At 39.0% G+C, this 10921-nt stretch overlaps 1 protein-coding gene across 1 annotated transcript; it reads left to right on the forward strand.

The window, feature by feature from the left end:
• Nucleotides 1–2482: 2482 nt before the first annotated feature.
• Nucleotides 2483–4889, forward strand: LOC141639386 (putative germin-like protein 2-1). The gene is made up of 2 exons (XM_074448527.1): nt 2483–2700; nt 4089–4889. Exons 1-2 carry the CDS (start codon nt 2565–2567, stop codon nt 4679–4681), a joined length of 729 nt encoding a protein of 242 aa, XP_074304628.1. The 5' UTR covers nt 2483–2564; the 3' UTR covers nt 4682–4889.
• The last annotated feature ends 6032 nt before the right edge of the window (nt 4890–10921 follow it).

The raw sequence follows: 10921 nt of genomic DNA on the forward strand, positions 1-10921 counted from the left end.
GCATTGTCAAGGGAATGTGAAGACCGCTTGGTATGATCGCTCTAATCGGAGCTCCCTTCCAAAAAATTAATTTCATTAATATAATGAGGAGGGTGGACATAAATCAAGGATGAAACAACTAATGTTATTGGATATGTTGACATATGTGTTGTTAGGAGTTACATTTACTTTTCCATGAGATAATGTTCATGCTTGACAAGTGTAATCCACTTGCACTCTTTAGTTTTTTCTTCTTAAAACTTTGTTTACTAGTGTAGTCTTGAAATACACTTGAATGTCGATTAGTTAAACGCTCAACAATGAATGTTTTAAATTCAAACTTAAAACAGGGTCCGATACTATTTTGAAGATTCCAATAACACGGGTTTCTAGGTTTGAGTTTCACAAGAGTACTTGTGGATGCTAAATTACAAATTAAGCGATTAAATTTTATTTTCAATGAAATAAACTATGTTGGAGTTGTCTAACTCACGTTTACTATTTGTAATATATTTTTCTACGAATCTAAAGATAGATATCTTGTAATTATGATGAAAAGTAAAATTTATTTTCAAATTGTTGTTGTTGAGTTGTTGTTGTTGTTGTTATTAATATTATTACTTTTGACATTCTTTGTTAATATCATTACGTTGTTGTTGTTGTTGTTGTTGTTGGTTGTTGTTGTTTTCTTTTACTAATTCCTCTATTGATTTTTTCTTAAATACAAGCATTATTGGCTCCTTGGAAAATTTTATGGGAGCCTATATTTAAATAAATAAAATATTTCCTTGAGTCGATTGGTTATTTAATTATTCATACTTTTTCTCATTCCATTTACTTCTTGGTCTTCTTTATTTTCTTCAATCATTGGATAGTTACTTTAACTACCCACTATCATTATTATAATTTTTACTACTCCCCATTAATTAAATTAATAATTTTATTAATTAAATTAGGCGCTAGTATTACTTTTTACATTAAATTTAATGTATAATTCTATGATGATACTAATTAATTCCATAAGTGCGGCATGCTAATTTTAAGGAAAATCACTATATTATTGTGTTTGCTAAATTTAATTACTTTAATTTAATGTAATTTCCATAAATATTCTTCATCAAGGCATCTTTATATTATACTTTTACCAAAACTATATAATATTTACATTGCTAATCCCTTTATCTTTAGTTTTTGTCCATGCTAGTGTAGTCTTGAAATACACTTAGTCGATTTAAAACTATATAGTATAATTAATTTGTATAGATTTCTTTAATTACATTGAAGTCCCTTGGTTTCTGGAATTAATATATAGTATTGATAAGGTCGAGTTTATACTGGTTTTGGGCCGAAAACGGGTTTAATTAACGCCTTTTTGCAAATACAGAGTATTTATTTTCTTTAATTTTAATTATAAACGTATACCTACAAATATTTCCGATTTGAAAAGAGCAGGTTATTTCCGAGTCATTTTCAGGCGGATTTCGGTCGATTTTTCGAATCAGGCCATCTTTTGACAAGTCTACATTCAAGTGACTCACCCATTTTCTTAAAGATAAACTCTAAGGGTAGATAAGGTGACTCGGTAACTTATTATTTGTTTAAATATTTAATTTAATTTAATTTCATCTTTAAAAAAAAATTGATTCCGGTTTTTAAATTGGAACTACGAAGGTTTTTGTTTACCCGTATTCCGATCGTATCCCGACCCGATTGACCCGATCCGAAAAGACTGTTCGAAACTCGAAATTGACCCGAACTACATCACCCAAACGTGATCCGACTCGAACATGAGCTTTCTTGAACCGTAACTGACTCGAACCGAAATGACCCGATCTGAAACCACCAAACCGGAAAATAAACAGACAAAACATAACTATAATTGAACCGAAAAGACTTGATTGACTTTTTCTCTCTTATTCATTGACACGTAACCAACCTGACCCGAAACAACCCGACCCGCTTAACCCAAAATGAACTGACCCAATCTGAATTAACCCGAAATTAATGAAAAACACGAAATAACTCGAGCCAAAATGGCCGGATCCGATTGATCCGTTTGCCCAAATCTACTGTTAGTGGACTAGTTATGAAACAACCGCATTATTAAGTATCAACTGCATTGTAAAATACCCTCAACCCGTATTATCAACCGGCAAATGAGTCAGGAATGTCAGCGTCTCAATCCATTTAATACCCTCGTTTTTTAACATAAAATAGAAAAGCAGGGGAAATGTTGTCCACTGAACAACAAATCCAGTGAACTAGTTGTTTCAACCCGTGAATTTAAAGTTACCCTATAACAAGGGTGGTCGAGAAAAGTCCGAGATAAAAAAAAAGATTCCTCATAAACCATAAGCAAACAAAGGTACAGGCAATTCACGTTTTAGACGTTAAACAAATAATACAGTAATAATAATGATGATAGTTGTACAAAATTTGGTGGGTGTGGTTACCTCTAAGGGAACTTGCCACTATAAAAATGAGTCTCCACCTTTACTAATAATCATAACAACTTATTATTTTATTGACGAAATAAAGTCTAAGAAAAGAATAGTGTATTAATATAATAATAATAATATTATAATATGGAGAAGAATATAATAATGTTAGCCATGATTGGTTTTTGTATGGGGTTTGTTAGTTTTATTCACCTTGTTAATGCAGCTGATCCTCCTCCTCTTCAAGACTTTTGTGTTGGTGCTGCTGATTATAAATCCTCAGGTGCAATCCCTTTTCTGAAATGATTAAACTAAAGGAGTAATATTTTCTTGAATGCACGACTTCATTTGCACTAGGTCTCACTTTATACAGTCATTTTCGTCTCAAGGCTTTAATTGACTATTTATGACCATTTCCAAATGATCACTTCCTTAGGTAAAAATATGACTATTTTAGGCATTTTTAAATGATCATATTAAAGGGAAAATGAAAATGACTTTCCATCTATATAAACTTTTGCTTCAAAAACCTATATCACAATTCTTCTTTCTCCTATGTGACCGTCCTAAGATAAGACGGTCCAATAGGAGAATTCAGCCCAAAATATAAGTATACTACCTTGACTACCCGCTACCTATGCAAATCATAACTCCTCACCTTTTCATACCCCGCCCTCACCATCTCCACACCTTCACCACGACACCACAACTTCTCCACGTTCTCATCCCCACCACCACCAGTCTACCACCATATCCTCTACCACCACCGTGATTTTCGTCCCCATTACTTCGACCCTCTCTCTCCTCCGCTAATCAAATCAAATGAAAAGATAAAGACCGTCGATAATCATTGTCGACAATCCCTTGAAGCCAACCACCACCAAGTCAGTCATGAAAATGATCTTCAAAGTACCAATGGTTATAATTTGAATACTCATACGTATATATTGTGAACTTTGAGAATTTTGAGTTAAAGTTGTTAACTTAAAACATGATGTTTTCAAATTAAAACCCAAGTTTTAGAATTAAAATGTTGAGTTTTATGGAAATTTAAGAGTTTCCAAAGTAAAATCACGAGTTTTCAATCTAAAACCTACAAAAACAAACTTAAAATATGTTTTTTTTTTAAATGTTATTATCCCACTATTTTAACTTAAATAAGTACTAAGTCTTCATTTATCGTTTAAAATTCAAAGTGTATAACAGTAAGTTATCTCATTAAAAAGGAAGTTTCTAGTGGTGGTGACTCTTGGCGGATGAAAGATAGTGAATAAGTGGTTAAGTGGCAGAATAAGTAACTTGAGTAATGAAAAAATAGAGTAATGAAAAAATAGTTTAGGTGAAATGTAGGAGAGACAAATGAGTAGTCTTGAGTGTCGGTTATTTGATGTGAATTACAATATATTGGGCTTTTGTTTAATTGGACTGGTCTTATAGTATGAGACCGTCCTATTAAACAATTTGTGTTTGGCAAATTAACTAAAAATATGACTAGTACGGAGAACGTAAATTAACGTATATATTCATACAACATGACTTATTTTGTATCGAGCCAGGCTTGAACTAAATATATACTCAATTATCACCGTAAACCCTAACTAATTAAAAATTATAGCCTGAATTACCATGTCAGAAAACATTAATACTAACTTGGTTTCATTTTTTTTTCAGTGTTTGTCAATGGAAAATTTTGCAAGAATCCAAAGGACGTGACGATACAAGATTTCTTGTACAAAGGGTTTGACATACCCGGAAACACAAGTACCACACTAGGAGCAACGGCACATTTAATCAACGACGCTTTATTTCCAGCGGTAAACACTCTAGGTATATCCATAGGCCGAATTGACTTTGCCCCTTTCGGCCTAAACGGGCCTCATTTACACCCTCTCGCCTCGGAGATTTTCGCGGTGTTAGAGGGGACCCTATACATTGGATTTGTGACAACCGACAACAAGCTATTTGATGCGGTCATTAAAAAGGGTGACGTTGTGGTTTTTCCTCAAGGTTTAATACACTTTCAATTGAATATTGGTAAGACAGATGCATTGGGTATTGCCGGCTTTGGTAGCCAAAACCCGGGTCGAACTAATATTCCTAATGCTATCTTCGGGACTGCACCAACTATTTTCAGTGACGTTCTTACAAAAGCGTTCCAGGTCAATGAGAAGGTGATACAGAAACTTCATAATCAGTTTATTAACGACGACGGTAGTATTGAATCCGGAAGATCGTTGCTGAAGCTTATATCGGAGGCCACATGAAGTATTGCAGTAATATAAGGATAGTAATTAATCTGGCGCCACTAATATATAGTGCGTTAGTATCAAGTACTGAATTTTAGTATCATCGTCTCATAATTTAGACTCGAAATAAGTGTTAGAAGCACATGTATAAGGATGGTGATGTCCTAATGATTAACTAAATTTCTATGTAATGGCAATATTTATATCTATTTGTTTTCTTTTTAAAGATGATGACTAATCTATCTAGATTTTTTATCAAAATGTAGAGAAATGCTTACAATTTATGTGCTTCATTAAGAAACTGGCAATTAACCAAAACAATGCAACTCTATTAAACCTAGTGGTCGGGGGTTCGATTCATTGCGAATGAAAAAGCCAAACTTGGGAGGGTCAACCCATTAAATTGATTTGTCGGTAGGGGATACTCCTGGTCAACACCAAAAAAAAAAAAAGAAACTGGCAATTAACAATGCAACTCTATTAATATTTCCTATGTGCCGATCATTGCTTACCTTTGATTTGATACAAAGATCAAGGAAAAAGGAAGGGATTACTTATTATTAAATGACAAATGGACCAAATTGAGTGTGGATGATCAAATTACCCATTAAAGACATTCGTAAAATCATGATCCCATTAGCAATAATTAATCGAGAAGTATTGAAGTATTGTTGCCGAAATTGAGTCATAGTATGTGTAACAGCAAATTTTGTATCGCAAAATAAATGTAATACAAAATAGGAAACAAATGAATTTTTAATAATATCATAAAGTTTATGTGTACAATCTCTAATGTATCCTCTGATTCTAAATGCCGTAGTAGATTACGTAAACGAAGTCTGTAGTAGAGGCGCGAACGTTGTATTTGAATGACACCTGTAGAGGTTGTATGCACTCTGTAGGAGGTGTCGGTTTGTATTCTTGAGAGGGTCACTGCGACTTGTTCTCTCTTGAATATTGTAGTTTGAACTTGAATTTCTTGGGCAGGCGGCACAGTTTTGGTGTGCTTGTTGACTGCTTGCAGAGGTGTCTTGTAGAGAGAATTTATAGAGCTTTTGTGCAACTTCATTATGATTTCTCTAACTTTGAAATGAATGGGAATAGCTTTATTTATAGAGTTTCAATTCCCCTTGGTGGACTTTGGCATTCACAGGCCCATTTATGGGTTTATTAGTGAATTTGGCCCAAATTTGATCTTTTTCGGGTTTAATGATCCGGATAACCCATTTTGTAATACGAATCGACCCATATTTCATTTTATTTGGGCAAAATAATTAAATCAAACTAAAATTTAGTATTAACTCAAAATAATTGATTTATTTTATTTATTCAGCATATTAATAAATTTTCTGTGCCTACAAATTGCCCCCTCGAGACCTTGTCACGCGCACTTTTTAGTGCCTTGGCGTGGCGGGGTCTCGATCCATTTTGCTTTGACTTGAAAGTCGATGATGAGCACCCTAACTTGTCGCGAAGGTAGCTCCACTTTGCTTGACTTGGAAGTCAGTGGCACCTCAATTTGTCGTCGAGGTAGTCCATTTTTCTTGTAATGTCGCCCTATCATTATCTGATTTGACGGATGACATTTTGTTTGACTTGGTAGTCGATGCGTACCCGCAAGGCCGCAAACTTGTTGTAAGGGTAGCCATTTTTTTTACGTCACCCTGTCATTTCTAGACTTGGCGGTTGACATTTTTTTTTTGTCTGACTTGAAAGTCAAGGCGTACCCAAACTTGTCGTAAAGGCAGCCTCATAATTTTTTATCGTCACCCTGTCATTTTTCTGATTTGGTGGATGACAAATTGCCCCCAATATACTTGCATTTACCTCTGTACCCAACCGCATGGTATGATGAATTACAATTTTAAATAGTAACTCATGGGTCGAATGGTACAAGCCGTATATCCAGCTAGACTTGAAATTTACGGTAACACACCCGGGATAATATTAGGAAACACAAACTTTATCAATGAGTTTTCTTATTTTCTTGGATTCTATGCTCCTTCGGCCACAAGGCTTGCATTGGATTTAGGGTTAGAGTCAACCCACAACTATAAATACACCAAACCTCCTTGATAATTTTCATGATTATTGATGCCATCGCCTCTGACTCTCTAATGCGTTGCCGCTGCCGATGTCGAATTTAGGCCGACACATGTAATACTTATTATCCGTCTTTTTTCGCATTCATACAGAGTATAGCGGAATTCAATATAGCGCATAGCATGAATTCAGTTACTCGCATTATCCCTGTGAAGTTGTCATTAGCTTCTTGGTTTTTTTTCAATTTGACTTTTCTTTGCTTGTGGTTGGCAACTTCAGAAATTAAACAAGAAATAAACTTTTGATTTTGCTTTAGTTTCATTGTTGCACCTTTTTTTATCCATCGTGTGTTTTATACTTTTATGGCCAAAACTCATGCACTTCAATTCATTACGAATGCAGGGCAACGGTCAACTATCCTAATGCTTAGAGCATCAATTCATACTTCGAAGATCATGATTTAATCAAACTCTGACCTGGCGGCAATTTTAACGACGACGGTAATTTTTTTTTTTTTTTTTGCACTGTCGAATAATCTTTTTTGTCTTGTCAGCTTGACATCATACCGACACCATACCAATCATCGTCCATACTTGCAGGCAGGAAGTATCTTGTGGGTCTTTGATACAGTGAATTAAGTCTAGTGTAATAAAATATTTGTGGGAATGACTTCATACTCGCTTTTTATTTATACCCTTTTTCACACTTCCTATACATTCATCTGCTTATTTTTTTTTTTTTTGGAAGGAAGGAAGAACTTAAATTAAAACAAACACAAGAACAAAGAGTTCAGTTTACATCAAGGAGGGGGTCGGGAGGGAGCGGCTCAATGGCCGCAACAAAGTCATTAGTACATAAACGGAGAACGAAGGGAGGGGCAACGTCCCAATTAATACAACCATTACTAGAACTACTATCGACTAAGCCGGCTTTAGCGAGAGCATCCGCGACGGCATTGGCCGATCTCTTCTCAAAGACGATCTTCAAGCGGGGGGAGCTTTCCAAGAGGTCCCTACACTCAAGAATAACATTAGCAAATTGACCACAAGGCTGAGCCTTGCTCAAAATAGTAGTAACCGCATTAAGGCAATCCGAGGCAATAATAAAACTATCTATGGACGCAAGGCCGACTCTTAGACCCTCCCTAATGGCTAAGACTTCACTAACAAAGGGGGAAGGAGCAAGTAATCAACTAGACCAACCCCGCACCCAAGACCCTAAATCGTTCCTGACCACACACCCAATACAAGCAAGGGAGGAGAGGGGGGAGAAAGCCGCATCAACGTTAATTTTAAACCAACAAGGCGGGGGAAGGGCCCAACTACAAGGGTAGTAAGAGGCAGAGGTAAACACGGGTAAGGAGGGTGGTAGACTAGGGGACGAGGCAGAGGTCCAAGACTTAGCAAGGTTGGCTGTGGCATCACGGAAAAAGAGGGACGGTCTGGGAGGGGTGGCCTTAAAGGTGGAGTCACAACGTTGAACCCAAAGGCGCCACAAGACGAAGGAGAAGAGGGTAGCCCAAGACGAGTTACGAGAGGTACAATTCTCGTGGATCCAAGGCTGGAGGTCAGGGGAGAAGAAAGAATGGTCAACGTTAAGGAGGGACCAAACGGAGGTAGCGGTACAACAATCGCGGAGGAGGTGGATAGAAGATTCCTCAAGGGAAGGGTTGGGGCACAAAAGGCAAGACGGAGAGGGGATGATATTTCTTTTGAAGAGAGTCAACTTATGTGGTAACTTGTCCCACCACACAAGCCAAAGGAAGACCTTAATTTTTGGAAGGGTAGGGAGGTCCCAAATCCACTCAAGGGAAGGAGTGAAGGATGGGGGGTGGTTACTCAAGTCTATGAGGGAGGAGTAGGCAGAACTGATCGAGAATTTATCTTTAGGAGCAAGGGTGGTGGTGAGGAGGTCAGGTTTGCAGGCGGAGGGGAGAGGAATGGCAAGAATGGCGTTTAGCACGTCAACAGGGAGGACAAAGTCAAGCCTGTCAAGATTCCAAGCGCCATTTGTGATGATAGAATCTAGTTTAGCATTGGAAGAAAAGGTGGTGAGGGGACCATGGATAACCGCACGGAGGGGCCCAAGGGAGGACCAGCGGTCAGTCCAGAGGCAAATAGAAGCACCATCACCAATGGACCAAATGATGTGATCCTGAAGGAGGGGGAAGCCCACGCCCACATTTTTCCAGATGTGGGAGCCTTTACGGAAGGAATAGGGAGAAGGGGTCGGGTACTTGCTTCGAATAGCAGCGGAAGCCATAGAGTTCTTGTTCAGAAGAAGGTTCCAACTGAGTTTAATAGAGTAAGCATCGCTGAGAGGCCGGGCAGCCTTGACACCGAGGCCCCCATGGGTCAGGGGAAGGGTCACCAGGTCCCAATTGGAGAGGTGAAGCTTTTTGGAAGAGGATCCCGACCAAAGGAAGGATCTTGTAATCTTATCAATATCACTAAGGATGGAGGAGGGGAGGCGAACACATTGCATGGAGTGAGAGGGAATGGCGCTAATAGTGGAATTGATGAGGCAAAGCCTCCCCGCTTTAGATAGGAAATTGGTTTTCCAGTTGGAAAGTTTGGATTGGATCGCATCGATAATGTGTCTAAGGTCAGCTTTTTTGGGTTGGTCCCTTTGAGAGGGAATCCCAGGTAGGTGCCCAGATTAGAGGTGGCTTTAATTCCGAGGGCAGTTTCAAACATGTTAATATGACCGGTTGAGGTGTGCTTGGAAAAGAGAAGTTTGCTTTTGGAGAAGTTAATTTTTTGTCCTGAGGAAGAGCAGAAGGTGTGGAGAGTGTCCTGAACGGCGCATAAGTTCTTTTCAGAAGCCCGTCCAAAGAGGAGGATATCATCAGCAAAGAGAAGATGGGAGAAAGAGGCTCCACCTTTACCCAGGGGAAAGGGGACCAATCAGAGTCGTCACAGGACTGGTGAATGAGGGTTGAGAGTGCTTCCATGCACAAAATGAAGAGATAAGGGGAGAGTGGGTCCCCTTGCCTAATGCCCCTGGAGGGGGAGAAACTCGAAAGGAGAGTCCCGTTAAGAGCCACCTGGGTAGAGGAGGAGGAGATACAATGCATGATAAGAGAGATAGTATCGTTATCAATCCTAGCATTTGAAAGACAAAGGCGGATGAAGTCCCATTCAAGGCGGTCAAAGGCCTTTTCAAGGTCAAGCTTGAGGGCAAACCAACCAAGTTTGCATTTAGAAATGTGCATAGAGTGGAGAATTTCAGAAGCGATGATGAAGTTAGTGTCGGTACCTTGGCCGGGAATAGAACTACCTTGATTGGGGGAGATAATTTTGTGCATGAGAGGTTTGAGACGGTTAACAATGATTTTGGTGATGATTTTGTAGGAGGTATTACAGAGGCTAATGGGTCGGAAGTTCTTAATAGTTTGGGGTGAGGGAATCTTAGGGATAAGGGAAATGGCCGTTTTATTGATGCACTCAGGGACACGTTTAGTGAGGAAGACACGTTGGATGAAGGGGATGAGATCAATTTTGACAATATGCCAGCAGTTTTTGTAAAAACCAGCATGAAAACCATCAGGCCCAGGGGCCTTTTTGGATCCGAGAGTGAAAAGGGCGAGGCGTATTTCATCCTCAGAAGGAACAGTGTGGACAGTGATGGGTGAGGGAGAGGTGTGGATGACTCGGGTGGTGAAAGTTTTATCAGTGGTGTAAAGGGTGGTGAAGAAACCAGTGATGTGAGCCGCAAGGCCATCATGGCCAGAGATGGTATGGCCGACCTCGTCAACTAAGGAAATGATACGATTAAAGCTACGACGAAGAGTAACCGACTTTTGGAAGAAGGCAGTGTTTCTGTCACCATCAATGAGCCAGTTAATACGGGCTCTGTCTTGCCAGTACGAGTTTTCAGTGTCAAGAACCCGATTGAGGTAGTCAGAGTTTGGGGCGTGGCAAAGATCACGCTGGACCCCACGAATTCGGGCATTGAGGGTATTTTTATTTCTTTGAATGCTGTCAAAGGTATTCTTTGCCCAAGTGGAGAGGGTAAGACTAAGGGACAGGAGTTTGTTTGGGACATCACCAGGAGAAGAAGACCAGGAGGACTCGACAAGGGGAAGGAAGGTGGGGTCAGACACCCAAAAAGACTCAAACTTGAAAGCCCTAGACTGAGCACGATTAGGGAGGGTAGGACACAGGAGGATGGGGCAATGGTCGGAGGAAAGGCGGGTGAGGTGGACATTGTGGG

The sequence above is a fragment of the Silene latifolia genome, unplaced genomic scaffold (genome assembly GCF_048544455.1).
Source record: "Silene latifolia isolate original U9 population unplaced genomic scaffold, ASM4854445v1 scaffold_363, whole genome shotgun sequence".
Taxonomy (NCBI): Eukaryota; Viridiplantae; Streptophyta; class Magnoliopsida; order Caryophyllales; family Caryophyllaceae; genus Silene; species Silene latifolia.

Coding starts and splice junctions, on each gene's coding strand:
- LOC141639386 (XM_074448527.1), top strand. CDS start 2,565: ATGGAGAAGAATATAATAATGTTAGCCATGATTGGTTTTTGTATGGGG. Junction 2,701..4,088: donor TGCTGATTATAAATCCTCAG/GTGCAATCCCTT, acceptor TTTTTTTTTCAG/TGTTTGTCAATGGAAAATTT.